This window comes from Sturnira hondurensis, unplaced genomic scaffold (genome assembly GCF_014824575.4).
Source record: "Sturnira hondurensis isolate 20B ecotype Veracruz unplaced genomic scaffold, ASM1482457v3 Scaffold0006413, whole genome shotgun sequence".
NCBI lineage: Eukaryota > Metazoa > Chordata > Mammalia > Chiroptera > Phyllostomidae > Sturnira > Sturnira hondurensis.
The window spans coordinates 35,531,207-35,548,733 of record NW_028079044.1 but is presented as its reverse complement, the minus strand read 5'-3'; the positions used below and the strand labels follow the sequence as shown (position 1 = coordinate 35,548,733).

The 17,527-nt window shown below is 30.7% G+C and overlaps 1 protein-coding gene across 3 annotated transcripts in view; it reads left to right on the top strand.

Annotated features, from left to right (window-relative positions):
- Positions 1–17,527, top strand: part of CSMD3 (CUB and Sushi multiple domains 3) — a 935,029-nt gene that overhangs the window by 350,361 nt on the left and 567,141 nt on the right. Inside the window, exon 7 of one of the 3 annotated variants that reach the window (XM_037048420.1) lies at positions 6,338–6,649. The exons of the other annotated variants lie outside the window; for them this stretch is intronic. Coding sequence (XP_036904315.1) covers positions 6,338–6,649 — 312 coding nt within the window. The remainder of the gene's footprint in view (positions 1–6,337; positions 6,650–17,527) is intronic. 3 annotated transcript variants of the gene reach the window in all.

The following is a 17,527-nucleotide window of genomic DNA, read 5'->3' as shown; positions in this document are numbered from 1 at the left end:
TTACTTTGCTGATTTTCCTTTGCTGTGCAGAAACTTTTAGTTTGGTATACTCCCATTTGTTTATTTTTTCCTTTGTTTCCCTTGTCGGGGAGATATATCAGATAAAGTATTGTTAATAGTTGTGTCTGAGTTTTACTGCCTATGTTTTCTACAATTTTTATGTTTTCCGTTCTAACATTAAAGTCTTTGATCCTTTTTGAATTTATTCTTGTGTGGTGCAAGAAGGTGGTCCTGTTTCATTTTTCTGTACCTATTTCTCCAATTTTTACAACACTATTTTCTTAATAAACTATCTTTAGCCCATTGTATGTTGAGTATTTTCTATAATTATTTATTTACTCATAGTAGGTGTGGATTTAGTAAATGCATCACTAAATCTTGCTATCATTGGTTTTAGCTTAGATTGCAAATATTTATTCATTCACTTTTTATATTAAATCAGTAAGATCACTTGTATTTGATTAACAATAACAAATATATTTGCAAAACTTAATATTGGTTTCTTATTTAATGCTTAGAAATTTAAATTGAAAATGTGACAATTGGAGAAAAAATATATAGTGATACTTCAACCAACTCAGAAAGATAATTTATATTTAATCTCTTAGTAGTATGTTTAATTTAGCACATATCTTTTTCATTTAATTAATCATGTTCATAGAAAATCTTTTACTTGTGTTATCAATTTTTTTTTTACTTTATGAAGATCGACTTTTATTTCAGTTTAACATCTCAGCAATCTGTAAGCAGGTGACAGCATTTTTGCATTGTCATATTAAGGTTAAATCGGCCTCTGTTTTCTTTCTTAGAGGCATGTATCTTATAATCAAGAATGTCTTATAATCACTTCATTAGATATTTTAAGATTATAATAGTATGTAGTTTCAACATCAATTCAGCATTTTACTTTAAAATAAAAACTTTATAAGAGCAGGTAGACCAACTCTTTCAAACTAAATGATAAATTATTTTTTCCAGGATTTGTTTACTTAAAGCTCTCCTACTTAGAAAATGTCCTATTTGGTAACACGTAATGAAATGGAGATCATTTATATTTTATACTTTAAGGGCTACTTTCCATTTCAATTTACCCATCTCTTTCTAAGTTGAATATTCACACTACATACACTTTATTAATTTATGCAATAAAATATTAGTCTGTACAGGTTTTGAGATACTATAATGAATAATGTATAAAATGCAAAAATCTTATTTTGCCAACCACAAGTTGCTTTCTGAAAATTGTAACATGTAGCAAAGCAGTGGCTTTGCTTTAACTTACCTCCTCAAGTTTCAATTACTTTTCAAGAGACCTCACCTACTGAGGTACATGTTCCTCGAAGTTTCATGTACTATTAAATAAAGTAAGTACAATGTACACATTACATTACATACGCTAAATTTTATGGGATATTTAAATTATTGCTCAAATAAAATTGTTGTATTTACATTTAATTTTGATATGTTGCATATTTTTATTTTTCATGTTTTCATGTTTAATGTTTTTTCTTTATTAAATATCACAATACCAAAAATTATTCACTTAGAATTATTTTGTTACTTATACTTTAATATATGCCTTTTATTTGAAATAATAAAATTAATGGAACAGCATATATGATTTTATATAAATAACACGCCAAGCATAAATACCTAAAAACTACTTCTCAGAATATGCAGTTATCTTTCACTGTGCTTATATAGTAATATGTATATTTAGGGCCATCCACTTAAATCTCTAGCAACATATTCTGTTCTTTAATTCTGTGATGAGTTAGACAATAATTACAAGATAAAGTAGCATATTTTAAATGTATATACAATAGTTAAAATTAATAAAAAATCAAAATCAATTATGATATGAATATTTTCTGTACTTTTGAAATGATACACTTATAAATGGCTTTTCATTAATTATGCTTAGTCTCTTGTAGATATACTACTGAAATAAAAAGCCTTCAAAAACATAATTTTCATTAATAAAAAACCTAAATTTAATATTGTTAATATTATCATTAAACAAATTTGCAAGTTTACATGTACTATGTATGTCATTTTCTGTTGTCATAATTCCAAAGATAACATGTAGTTATGATTTCTAGAAGCATGCTTATATATGTAATCCATTTCATTTATTTTTGTTATATTGAGAATGTGTTGTTAAAGGATATTAATAAACATATTTTAGATGTGTGTTTATATTGTAAACAGCCAATTTTATATATCTCCAGCAACTTAATAAAAGACTAATATAATTGTGGAAGACTACATCTTGTATACATGATTTTATTTCAAATGAAGAATGAATTTTCTGAATGTACATTATTTTCCTTAGTTTTTGTATGTCATATGAGCATTTAACACTGTGCTATTAAATACCATGTTACAATATTGTGTAGCCCCCCTAAAACTTTTTGAAAAGTAAAATATACATATATTTTTAATTTCAGATAAGCTATATTACATATTTACCATTGGATTGTTGCTATACTTAATTCTAAGACTTTTTTACAACAATAATAACTACAACATAAAACAATTATGTATGCAAAATGTTGAGTGTTTTTCAGCTGTTAAATGGTACATTTTGAAAAGTTAGAAATCTCTTCCACACACTTCCAATATAAAGTGGTACCAAAATCAATATTCTAAATTGGTTTACATTCTAAATTAAATGATTATATCATATGTAATGTGACTATATGATAGAGGATTATTTTTAATAAAGGAAACTTGTATTATTTCTTTATATTTCCACCATATATATTAAACATATCTGAACAAAATTAGATGCATTTCTATTCCTGACCTTATAAAATATAGCTACTTTTTACTCTATTGAAATTTGAACATTCTGAGTAAGCCTATTTTACTCTAACACTGTAAGCTTTCAAGTTTGGGGAATGATGACAAAAAAACTTAAAGTTACTCTTATTACTTATCTACAGATTGCTCACTTTTTCAAAGTGATGTTTTTGAAAGTTTAAAAATATTCAGTTTTTTTCTTCCTTTGCANAAGACTTTTTTACAACAATAATAACTACAACATAAAACAATTATGTATGCAAAATGTTGAGTGTTTTTCAGCTGTTAAATGGTACATTTTGAAAAGTTAGAAATCTCTTCCACACACTTCCAATATAAAGTGGTACCAAAATCAATATTCTAAATTGGTTTACATTCTAAATTAAATTATTATATCATATGTAATGTGACTATATGATAGAGGATTATTTTTAATAAAGGAAACTTGTATTATTTCTTTATATTTCCACCATATATATTAAACATATCTGAACAAAATTAGATGCATTTCTATTCCTGACCTTATAAAGTATAGCTACTTTTTACTCTATTGAAATTTGAACACTCTGAGTAAGCCTATTTTACACTAACACTGTAAGCTTTCAAGTTTGGGGAATGATGACAAAAAAACTTAAAGTTACTCTTATTACTTATCTACAGATTGCTCACTTTTTCAAAGTGATGTTTTTGACAGTTTAAAAATATTCAGTTTTTTTCTTCCTTTGCAATAATCTTTGATTCATTATATTGTTTGAAATACTACTTGGCCATGTTAAAATTATAATCATGTTTTATTTATGAAATTTATCTCTTTTATTCCTGTTAATATCATTGTGGCATTATTATTAAATCAATTCATTAGCTTATTATTTCTTTTGACATATGTTTCTTACACATCTACTATATACCAGCCAGCATACTAGATGCCATTCAGCAGTGACTAGAATATACAAAAGTCCAGGCTTCAGGGAGCTTGCCTCTTAGTATGGGGAAGAAAGAATGTGCATACAAAACATAAATAAAGCATAGGAACCAGTTAGTAAACTATCTGGTTGAAGTATAGTGTATATCTGGTCAGATTGCTGTTATTAAAGAAATGGGATTCTCAATGCTTTATTTCAACAGTATATACCCTATTACACAGTCTGGTTAAGAAAATAGTACTTACTGTACTTAAACATTAAAAAATAAAAACAAAGAAAAAATGCAGATTGAGGCAGAAAATTCAGTAATGCTGTCTGTCCCTTTATTTAAAATTTTGATATTTGATTAATCATAAATTTTTGACAATTTAATTTTTTAAATATAATCATATTAAAACACTTTGTCTTAAAAAAAGAAAATGGTACTTAATCACCACCACTATTAACCAGAAATAGAGCTCTGTTACTGAAGATTTTAATATTGGGGTCATTAGCAAATCCTAGGTCTACATGCTACCCAAGATCAGTTTTAACTCTCAGATTTGGTCAGGAACTGTATTTATCCTCTGATGTCGTCAAGAAAATGGGTTCAGAATTGGTCTGTAGGTCTTAAATATTAATTATAGAAGGAATCTAGACACATTCCCAAGAATTACCAGAGATTCATTAACCTAAATACAAAAGATTATTTGGGTTTAGTTGTAATGACCTTATTGATGGACTATAATAGCTATTCAGTTTACTTTGTTAAAGCTAGGAACACTGAGATTAAAGACAGGGTACAAATCTCATTTTTTATATACTTTTAGATTCTATGTCACAACATGTTTATAGTTAAATGGCTTCCTTTTTAAAACTAAACCTAACAGCCTGGAAATTATAGTGAAGTTCTGAAAAGTTTTAAAATAGTAGTTTTTTATTCTATTTTCATGCTTTCTTTCAGAAATAGAAGGTATAGTTAAATTCCTCAAGAGAATGACATGAATCAGTTAACCGTTTTTATGGTAATGAGTAAGAACGTGGGTATCCCCAAAGTCTGATTAGCTTGAGGTCTATTACTGAACGTCAGTAGTGTAAGCATAGTTATTTCTTAATTCTGTGATTAAAGAAAACCTTTACCAATATTAGTTTAGTAAGTAATACTGGCCAATTTGCATAAATAACATGACTTGAGTAGATTCTAATCTTCATGAAACTCCTTGTGCGTCTGACTTCCTTTTTGACTTTAGAATAGAGACCAGCAGTGTTTGTCTGCTAAGCACCCCCGTCCCTGAGAAGACAGAGAAGGCAGAGCATGCTCAGAACATATTAAGTGACGTAGCTATTTTCTTTTCGTGGAGTGGTTAAAAGATCTCTGTGCGCTTTTGTCTACAACTGTAATTATGCTGTGGACAGACGTGGGGAGGGCAGTTTGTTGACAAGGCGCATAGAGGAAAGCATACGCCACTCATTGGCTTTAAAAAATATTCAGACTATTTCTAACGTGGACCTGACTGTTATTTGTAATTAGAGGGTGTATCTCCAAAACTTAACAATTTTTTGTAAAGCATTGTAGCTGTCAAGATTCTTTGAAATGTATCTTCCTTCAGTTTCCCGCTTCTATTATAAGGATACTTTTTTAAAACATGTAAGAATTATTTATGGATTTATCCAGGACAAACTTTTAAAAGGTTAACATAAGTGAACAGAAAAAAAAAAAGAGATAACTAATCTGGCATCTTTAAAATGTATTTTAAATTATAGTAAATCTTTAATAATAAAGTTAAAAATGAGGAGATATATATTGTAAAATGCTTATGAGATAGTGAGAAGTTATGAACCATTTTTAAAACAAGTTTTGTATTAAATATCCACAGTAACATACTTAATTTTCAATCATTTCTAAATAAAATGATGTGTTCGATATTAATTAGTGGAAAACTGGTTAATCTCAAATTTTACTTTAAAATAGAAAAAAGTATTACCCAAATTCCAAACAGTTCACTAAGTTCTAAAGTATGTATAGCTCATGACATTGAATATTTTATCATGTTGACTGCTTGCTGGCAAATATGATTAATATTTTCATGGAGCAGATATTTCCATGTTTCATTTTTAAAAATCATTTTCATTTTGGCTTTGATTTTTAAATTCTCCTTTCTTCATTTGCTTGTCTTAAAATAGATTATTTTCATATTTTCCCCAAAATTGTGAAGAAAGATACACTGACTATTTAAAGCATTCTTATGAGAAAAGTGTGGTTACATATTTCCTCATTCTATCAAAACTTGTCACTTGCTTGACATTTGTTGCTAAAACTCATCTGTCAATAAATAGCAAAGAAGATTGATTCAGGGCCACATAAACGGTTTACTATTTTACCTTTCCCCTAGGACTGTATTATAATGAAATGTGATGTATTTATGTGTAAAATCGATCCATAGGTTGATTGATACAAACCAACCATCAGATCTGGTTGCTTCACATTTTAGTGGTGTGTTTGTGTTATGCCTCTTAATGTTGATTATCCTTAAGGTAATAGGAGGGAATATGACTTATTAAATTTATCAGAAAAAAATAAACACAATTTAAAAGAAAAAGTTAGCATCTAGTGCTACTGTGTCCCACAGGTTCTTCTACATTGACCCACACTACCTCCACTGGTGAGTTAGAGGAACATAACAGGACTGCCACTGGTGCTATTGCTGTTGCTAGCACATCTGCAGATGTTACTGTATCCAGTGTTACAGCTGTCACCATCCATAGACTTTCCGAGGAACAGCGAGTGCAAGTTACGAATCTCAGAAACGCAGGTCTGGACCCCAACACGTCCGAGGACGGGCTCCCTCCTCATCCAGCAGATACACAGAGTACAAGGAGAAGACCAAGAAATGCTGAGCAGATAGAAAGAACTAAAGAACTTGCAGTTGTTACTCATAGAGGTATTGGACGTTATTTTCCTTGTGCCCATTTAGTTACAGCTGAATCTATATTTTGGTAATGATTTCTAATTAGAGAATGAACTGAAAGACAAGACATAGGAAGGGAAAGACAGAGTTCAAACTAGTAGCTGAAAAATATAGATAGTACTGCCAAAACTTGAATACGAAGGCATAGAAATTAATATACACAATAATTCAAAGTGCAGTGGAAATGTTGAAAGGGGTGGGGGTAAAAGCAGAGAGAAAAGAATGCATGGAAAAAGTACTAAAAACAAGTACTAAATACCTACTGTTTATTTCATACCAGTTATGAGGTTGAGATAACGTGAAAATAAAATAGCCAGTTTCTGTTAATAAGTGCACATACTTACACATTGATGATTTATCCTATATAGTAATTTTCAGTATTTGCATGAGATATTTATGTTATACAAATATATGCCAATTAATGATTGAGAAAATAGATAATTTGATTGGGAAAAATGGAAACATTAAGTCTGGTGATTGTTTTGCATAGCTTACTGCTCTATTTCTAAATTACCTGACCCATGTTATTGTACTGAGAACAGATTCTCATTTTGAAAAGGTAACAGCTATTCATTGAGTTTATGGCTCCAAATTTAAATATTACTTAACTTTATCATTTAAATTTTAGACAAAAAGTACCATAAAGCCAAATTATAGACTGGTAATTTTCTAGTCATTTAATATTAGCCTGCCTACCTTGCAGAAAATTAAGGAGGGTAGCAAGCGTATTTCTCTGTTTCTTGGTAGCAAGTTTCATTTATCAGTTTAGGGGGAAAAGTCAATGTAGTGTTAAAACCAAATTGATTTCATTTATATCAATATATGCATCAATGGAAATATTAATTAATTGAATGTATTTTAAGTACCAGATATCTACTCCAACTCTGTTTCAAACTCATTATCCTATATTTTCTAAAATGATTATGGTTTATGCAGTATGGCTAGGCATGGTTTATACGGACCATGCCATAAGTAATAAAAAAGAAACCATTCAGTGCTCCCCTCAGACTAGAGCCAAATTTCTAAATTGCAGCTGGCTGACATCAAAGCAGTATTGTTACTAAAAATAATGTCAGCTTAAAATAACTTCCACATGCATGAAATTCCTACTGAGTACCTTGCTCTGATCTTTGGGAAAGTTAAAGTTAAATTATATATGATCTCTTCCTTTTAAGAGACAGAGATAGTGTAGAGGTCATAGAAAAACCCATGTATCTCGGTGATGCAAGGAAGATTTTCTGAAGCTTATGACTGATAACAATACTAAAGATGTAGGCTATTCAGGCAGTGAGTCCCTTAATCAACATTTTAAATAATCAGTAGATATAATATAAAACTAATTGCTTAATTATTCTAGACATTTTAGAGATAAAATAATTATTTTTCATCTGTCATATTCTCCACAATGTGTCAGAATTACCTTTTAAAAATGAATGTTTAATCACATCTATGATTAATTCCACTGTGTTAAGGCTTCTAGTTGTTTCCCAAAGATTTTAGGAATAAAATCGAGACTTGGTGATAAACCCACAAGAAACTTCATGCTCTGGCTTTGGTCCACATCTCCAAATTCATCTCCCATGACTCTCATGATCTCAGTCTCTCTCTATCTCTCCCTCTCACTCTTTGCCAAACAGAATATTTTTTAAAAATTTGTCAAACTCACCATGTTCTTTTCTACCTTAAACTACTTTCAAAATGTATCTCTTCTTTCTTGCAATCAGGTCACTCGAATTTTTTCCCACATTTTAGCTTAAATTGTCACCTCCATGAAGTTTAGGTTTTTCTGGTATTACTCACTGTTGTATCCTGGACTTTCTTTGCTTTTGGAATCGCCAGCCCTTGACTTGCCTTGTAACTGTTAAATTCTTTTAGTTAAAGAGTAGATGGATCTTGTTCATGTTTCATTGCTAGACTTTAGCTTCTGACACACAGATGTGTTTAGATATTTGCTATACTAATGAATAATTATCTGTAATTTCATTAGCCAGATCATTTGCCTCACTTAAAAGACATAAAATTAGACTTTACTGTGATCAAATATTTGCACATTTCATAGAATTAAAGACAACTACTTCATGTTTTCACAGTTTTAAAAAGACTAGCTTTTTTTTATCCCATGAAAGGCAACAACATTTTCATTAACCCACAGTAATATATTGTTTTTATTATATTACCACTTCGAACTGGATATAAATGCCTTGCCTATAGCTCTTATACATTTATGAAGTCAAAAACAATTTATAATTAAACACAAGAACTCTATAGTTAATGAATTTCATATGAATAAATATCAGTGTAATAAAACAGGTGTTATTTTGCTGAATTTAATCACTCTCTGTGACAAGAAGGCACAGCAGCACTGGTCTTTGATATCTGAGAGCCCGCACTGCTATGCCTTATGTGATAATGTAGTATTTTCATCACTTTTTGCTATTCACACTGCAGTTACACTTTTAGTTTATGGTGTTCTTAGTCATTACTAATTTTTAATTTGTTAATAATAGCCCGAGGCAGAGTACTTATAGTTTCCATCAGTGTCACTATGAACACACAGAAGACCTGAACACTGAAATTGCAAATAGTATTCATACTTGAGTGTGTGAGTGTGGGTTCAGAATTAATGGATGGTATGTTACATCTTAATCACTGTAACTAGTTAGATTATAAAGAACAGCTGCTCAATTATAAATCTGAAAAAAGTTAGAATATTTATTAAATGTATGTCCAATTCTCTCTATGGTACTGTAACTAATTTTCTTATTGTAGTAGGGTTAAAACAGCACTAAATCAATTTCAATTATCTTAAGTAATTTTTTTTGCTTTCCACTTGTTCTCAGTAAAACAACACCATTTTTATTTTCAGAGTCTTTTGATGTTGAAATAAGAAGCAAAAAATGAATTAAAATACTAGTAAATAATATTGTTTTAGATCTTCTTTGAACTGTGTATTAGCAGCTCACTGCCATTTCCTGGATTAGAGCCCAGTAGTCCTCAGAACTAGAATTCAATTTTTATTGACTCAATTTTAGTCCACTTTGCCACCTACTGTGAGGAAGATCCTGGGCAGGTCACAGAATTATTGGAAGTCAATTTCCATATCTGCAAAATAGTATCATAGTGTGTACAACATTATGATTATTGAGATGATTGAACATGTGTAATTGGGCAGAAGCATTAAAAATTTAGATAGTTTCTTCTAGTTGAATGATAACACCAGAACACCCACCATCTCTGTTTAGTTTTGAGTTCAGATACAGCTGGGACTTCACTCTGCCCCTTGTTAGCTGTATGACCTTGAACAAAACCATATACTTTCAAAGCTGCAAGTTCTCAGTAGCTGAGAATACCTGACAAATAGACGGTTATGTGAAAAAATGTAGCAGAGATGCTGGCTTGTGTTCAAAAAATACCACTTGTTCTTATTTTCAATATTATTTACTAAATTTGTTTAACTTGCTATCGAGTATGACATTGGACTGGGTAGTTAGGCCTATAACAATGAACCTAGCAGGTGATGGCACCCAACAGTCTATGTATAACATTTAAAAAGAGCAGTTACAAATTTAGTCTGAGAAACACTGTCCTAGCAGTATTTTTCAAATACTATTGAAGTAAAGTCGACTGATTACCTGTCAAGATATAAGCGGAGAAAGGCTTCACAGGGAATGTTTGAATTAATTCTTGCAAGGTAAATAAAGTGTTAAACTAGTAAGTTGTGTTTTCATCACTTAGATGCATTCCAAATGTTGAGTAGATACTAATGCTGAATAGAAATATGATGAGTCTATATCAAGATAAAAAAAGGAAGTGTTTAACTATGCTTAAAGGGAGATTTATATTCACATAAATAAACCTAAAAAAACTATGTTTTTAGTTTATAAACTATCCTTATGTTTAGAATTAGGTAATAAAATATATAGTGATATTTATAACTTTATCAGAATAGTTTGTTGCCTTAATAATATGTCTTCTGAAATCATTTATTAGTATTAACATAAAGTACTTTTCTCAATAATTCCTAAATCCATTAGTTCATGTATAGTACTAAGATATTAATATTTCAACTCAAAGTTTCCTTAAAATAGCAGATATTATGTGATGATATGATTTAAAAATTATAAGTGCCCTATATTACTAAATGTATATGTCTTAGAATTAGATGCACTCCTTCAGATCATTCAATGTAACACCATTATTCTGTAGAGAATATTATGGTCTGGCAGAGCCTTATGAAAACTTGGCAATCATACTGCTTGACTAGTATTCATTCATTTTTTTATGTATTCAAAACTCACAGGATCCAATGTACATATGAAAAGCTTTGTATTAGGTTAAAATAAGGCTAAAGTAATATAGATGATGAGCACAATTAGGCTTTCTTCTTCAGGAAGTTTATATTCATACCATCTCAAAATAATCATTAATGTGTGTTTTACTCCAAACATTTATTTTAACATTGTTTATCTTGTGTATTGTACTAAAGTGATATTTATTTATTTATTTATCTAATGTGTGGACAAGTTCTGTCAACTGTTAATGAACAGTCTTGGTAGTTTCTGTTTTTGAGTAAAAAATGTGGACATATTCTCTGGAAAACTATATATATATACACACACACATATATACGTATGTATATATATATATATATATATACACACATATATATATTCTTTTTAAAATCATCCTTTGTAGTAGAAACTTAACTAGATGGCTGTGACATCTTTGGAGTTCAATACATGTTACGTGTGAGCCTTTATAGCCATGGTGCTGTTTGTTCTGACATAGTGTAGTCAGTCCCGCACTGACAGTCCTGCACAATGTTTAATAGCTAGCATTTCAATAGCATTAAACAGAGTTTTAGTTTAATTTATGAAGTAACATGAAATTATGTTTAACTCAAGTTGAATATGATGTAGAGCCCCCACCCCCACCAATAATGGCAGCTTAACAGAAATCCAGTATTGTCCTGGCTGGTGTGGTTCAGTGGAGTGAGTACTTGCCAGTGAACCAAAGGGTCGCTGGTTCAACTCCCAGTCAGGACACATGTCTGGGCTGTGGGCCAGGTCCCTGACTGAGGGCACATGAGAGGCAACCACACATTAATATTTCCCTCCCTCTCTTTCTCTTTTCCTTTCTTTCTCTCTAAAATTAAAAAAAAATACAATCTTTAATTTTTTAAAAAATAAAGCCTACTTTAATCAGTTTTTAAATAGAACTTTTTATTATTTTCAGGTAAGAATGGCAATTTACCATAAAACCATTCATATTACATCAGTGATTTTAAACCAAACAAAATCAAGTGTTTTTTTTCCATTTTTATCATAAGCAGACTTTTTGAGTAAGCTTATCTGCGCTTTTACATTACTCAGCAAAAAGGGGAAGACTGCAGACTGTCAGACACAGAAATTCACTTCATTCACAGTGTATTTCAGAAGTGAGATGCTAAAGTATATGCAACTTTGTTCAAAAAACTAGATTGTAATGTGAAAAAATCTCTACTGTGTGAAAATAACAGTTTTGGGGGATCTGCTATGTGCCTTTCACTAATAAGCTATCTGGCTACATGTAAAATATATTTTAATATGTTTAATAGTTTGCAAGCAACTGATACTGTGTTGAAAAGTTCTATTAATGATTTCATAGAGTGTTAATCTGTAAATCCAAAACATCTTCTTTTAAATCTTCGTAAGAAATATCGCAATGGGGAAGTTAATTTATGAATGGTTGCTTAATGGATACTGATATATGTCTAGCAAGTAGCAGGGTTTTATTGAGCATAGTATCTTTGTGCTAAGCGTGTGATGAAGTGAAAGCAAGTATAAAATATGATCTCTATTTTAAAGGAAAAGCAATACAAAGAGAATTTATTGATCAATTTAAGGGAAAAATTGCTACACAATGAGTATGATATGGAAGTAAGGATGAGTTATAGCTGTCCTCAACTGTGTGATACATTGTTATATGTAAGAGAAATTAAACCTGTTCATTCGTACTTGTAGAACTTAGTGTACAGAACTACTGAAGACGCAAATGATTTACGATAAAGTAAACTCTTCTCACATTGAGTTTGCTTTAAATATAGTACATTCCTCAATCACTAAGATATTAAAGAATAACTTGATGGTAAAATTGGGTATTTAGAAAGTGTCTCTACATTAAAGAGTGCCATAATATGATTATCAATATACCTTCTAATCATAAGTGTCTGTGAAGCTATTCAGAGATATTGTTTATTAATACATTTATTATCATACACTTTCTCTTGATGTTTGAGTTGATAGGCACATAATTATGGTTATCTATGTAACATAGTGCCAGTGTTAAAATAAGCATAAAAGTGGCCCACGCTACCACCAAGAAGGTTAGAGATTGATGTTCCTCTAATCCCAGGAAAGGGGAACTCTATCATGTACATTTTTTGCACAGGGCCCTATGCCTACGTATTTTCTCTAAATTCCAAAAGCACTCCATTTGAACATCTAACTGTAGCTTGGCTTTCAGAGAGTGTCCAAGACAAGAGTTATTTTCTTTAAGACCTATTTATCTATCTATCCATTGATCTATCTAGCTATCTATCTATCTACCTATCTTTCTTTCCTCCCTTTCTCCTTCCTCTCTTCCTTTTTCTTTCTTCCCATCCTTAATTTTCTTTCTTTTATTTTCTTCTTCCCTTACTTCCTTTCCTTCCCTTCCTTATTTGTTTGTTTCTTCAGCAAACATTTGTTATGTACTTACATGTGAGACTCTCTTTCAATACTTGTCTATAAAACATTGAACAAAATTAAATAGACCTTGCATAGTTGAGTTTATATTAATGTGGGGAGAAATGAACTACAAGCAAATAAACAGATAACTACCTGATGGAAGCAATATCTAGGCCAAAAATTAAAATAGGTTATGTAATATATGAGTGACTACCTTAGTTTGCATGGTCAGGAAAAGCCTCTTTGAGGGGTTAAGATTTAAACTGAGACCTAAATAGCAGGAAGAAGACAGACATGCCAGTACTAGAGTAGAAAGCGTATCAGACATTTAAAAAATTAGTTCATGAAATTTTGAGCTTTGCTTAGGGAGAAGAAAGCCTAGTATGCCTGGATCTCAGTGGATGCAGAAAGTGGTGGTGTTGAGGCGAGATACCAGCAGACCTTATAGGTAGGCTCTGAGGCCTGAATAAAGAGCTTTATTTTGATCTAAATGAGATAAGAAGGCTTTAGCAGGGAAGTAACATTGTCTAATGGAACTTTTAAAAATAAGTCATTTTAGCAAGAAATTAAAGAAAAACTGACAAGTAAATAGAGGCAGGCAGACAAAGTGGTCAAGTAGAGAGAGGTGAAATGAAGAGTCAGTAGGGACTTGGAGTCTAAATCTGAGACTGTACTTCTCTCAAACTTTAACGTGAACCCAAATCCCCTGGTGCTCTGGCCAGAAGGCAGATTGTGACTTGATGGGGTTGGAGTGGAATCTTAAATTTTTCATTTATAACAAGATTACAGGTTACACTGACAAGAATATAAATGAGGACGACTAACATGCGGAGAGCAATACCTTTCAAACAGGACCTGCCCCCTGTCCAGGGTCCACGAGAACTTGTTCTCGACTGGAATGATCACAATACTGATAAGCTGTCCTAGATATTATCCTAAAGCTAAACTTTAATTCTATAAGAGTGAGTTGGAAGGTAGGCAATTCCTGAGTGGAAGGGATATCTTAGGCAGAAGGATTTCCTTGGTGAAGTTTAATGACAATAATTAATTCTGTCAGTCCTTAAGGCAGAGCTGATGACATTAGTTATGATTTCACTAAAAAGATAAATGAACATGTGAACAAATGATGAAAACACTCCCAAGTCAAATTTTAACTAATGTAATATTTTTAATTTTTACCCCAAATTCTCTGCACCTGAAATTATTTTTAAGTGCATTATCAAATAACAAGAAAATTATAGGTTTTAGTTGCCCTTTACTTATCATGTTTCAAATCTCTGAAAGACTACCTGATTGATGGGAAAAAATTAGTAAAAGAGAAGTATACAAAAATTGATTGCCAATTCAAAATATTTTATGACTGAATAATTAAGCATTATCTTTCATTTTATATAAATGGTGAATCTGCATTTGATTGCTTGATTAAATTCCCTAGCCCTCTATGAGATTAACAGATGTATTGATTTTCATGCATGTTCAGCATAAATAATAACTGAGTGAATAATTTATAACTTTAAAATTATCTGGTTTCATGTGATTGTTATAAGATACTCTATTAAATTCATTATTACTTTTTGTGCAGGAAATTTGATATCGGTTAAGTAAATACATATTTACTATATATTTATAAATTGACTATTGCATGCTTTATCTTATCTTTTTTCCATTTTTATAGTTCTCATGGCATTATTTAATTATATTATTTTATGAAAAATTGTGTTCATTGTCAGTATTTGGAACAATTTACAAATCCATGTCCTGAAATGTACCAATTTACTATTCAAATACATAATTATTTACTGAACATCATCCTCATTTTATATTCTATGACTACATTTTATCACATTTGTGAAATTGTCAATGCTATGTCATTCATAACAGTAAGTATATTTTTTACTTTTAATTATTTCATAGTTTGGAGAATAAATTGTTTTTAGGGAGAAAAGAAGTGTTAGGATTTACTTGGAAACAGGTTTATGTATTTTTAAAAGGTATAAGATTAAAGTAATGTGAATGCCTGAAAAGTTTCATGACAATATTAGGCAATGACACTTTTATTTTTTTCACCAGTGATAAATCTTTAAATCCTAAATCTTTAAATCCTAAAGCTAAAACATTTTAACATTTTATTGAGTACTACCTCTCAAGCTGTGCTTCCAAGTTATTAATATATAGAAATTAAGAACTTCGAATGACCCAGTGGTTTTCTTTTTCTTTGAGTGGATCTTAGGAATTATATGTATTTTAATATCACCTGGAACCATCATCTTATAACAATGACTTGATTTCATTAATGATATTTTTTCCCAATTTTCAACCCTATTGTTATGTTTGCTAATAATCATTAATCAGATATCTTGGTAGCTTATTCATTGGTTTAATGTACTGCTTTCTATTTTTTATAGAATGAGTAAAAAAAGGAAGATAATATTTACTGCATCGAATTAAAAGGGAAGGTTTACCTTTAAAGATAGGAAAGGAAATCAGTTTTATGTATTCCTGATTTTCCCCAATGATTTCTATAATTAATTATTTTACCTTCGAATCAGATAGTCACAGTGAATGGGATGCTTGTGACTTTCAAATCTCTTCCCTTTTTAAAATATTTTGAAGGGACTGGACTTCCTATTTGTAATTAAAGCTGGTGCCAAAGCTGACTCCCCTGCTTTTTGGAGTTGAAGACATGGTCCTGTGTCAGAGACATTTTTATCTTGTTCAGAATTATTTCAGGGCATTTTCACCCACTTTTGCAACAAGCTGCTTCCCTCACATGGAGTGTTCTAGAGCGTATGGTTTCCCTGCTGTGCATAGAGTGAAATCATACAATTAAGCTTTAGCATTTTAGAAACAGCAGAACCTTCATCCGTGGTAGAACAGCATGGTGTTAGGTTAAGGGTGCATTGCCTAGAATATTTTTCTCTTCATAATCACATCATTTGTAGCCTAAGTCATGGACTATAGGTTTTTAGTATTGATACTCAACTTTTCTTTGTTTAAAATATTCTTCAAATGATATTTCTTCACAATGCCAAATGGGATTAAAATGACAGAAATTCCTAGATAGTTTTGATCTAGAGCCCAGAGAAGTTAGAAAAGTTTTTTTCTTTAGTAGGCTTACATGAAGAGGGAAATAAAGTTCATCAACCCTCCTGAACTTCCCCATTATAAAGGAATGCAGACAAAGATGATTTACTAAAACGACTGTATGATGATTTGAATTTTGTAAAGCAGTTGGCTTTTGCTATACCTTTTTAATTCATTTGTCCAAATTTTAAGATAAAATATTAAGAGGCTTCAAACCATGAGGTTAAACTCAGCATTGTTAGTAAATAGTCATTTTATTCATTATTAAATTCAATTAATAGAGGTGATTCTGCTCTATACAAAAGTAAACCATTTTAAAATCAGATATTGTTGACTACTTAAAATTTTTATTATTAGCTTCACCTTAAAAAGAAGAAATAAGGACAGGATGCACTAATCTCATCTGTGTACACGTGGGAATTCTGCTTGAATATATAGAGGGCTATCATTCACAGTCAGATGGTGGTTTAGATTCCAGGACTGAAGTTTCAGAGTCAATGAATGAACACCTTTTACTAACATATGAATGAACTTGAGCAATTTACTTAGCCCTTCCCTATTTTATATCTATAGGAAGGAGGGAAATAATCCTGTTTTTAAAAAATGTTGGCATAGAGTAGCTATGCCTTAGAAACACAACCAATAAGTGATACTGTCCCCAGGTGGCACTTTTACAACAAAAACATATGTTCTAGTTATATAAAAAGTTTCATATGATAAAAAATATGTGAAGACATAAAAAATATTTAGCAAAGAATTTTAAATATCTTAGGTAGCTGATTTTCTTAGAAATAAAAATACATAGTTTAATGCAATGTTGATAGAGAATTATGGAAATGACTACATATATAGTTCTATTTAGTACCATTTACATTAATCTCATGCGTAAGTTATACCAAATTAATATGTAACTTTCAGTTCATCTCAGGTTTCTATTAGCCTCGTAGTTTTTTCTTGCCAATTTTATCCTTCGTTCAGTTACTCTCTAACTTCAATACGGCCAACTCACTTGCCTTGCCTTTTGTCTATTTTATTCTTGTGAATTTTCTATTATTCTTTG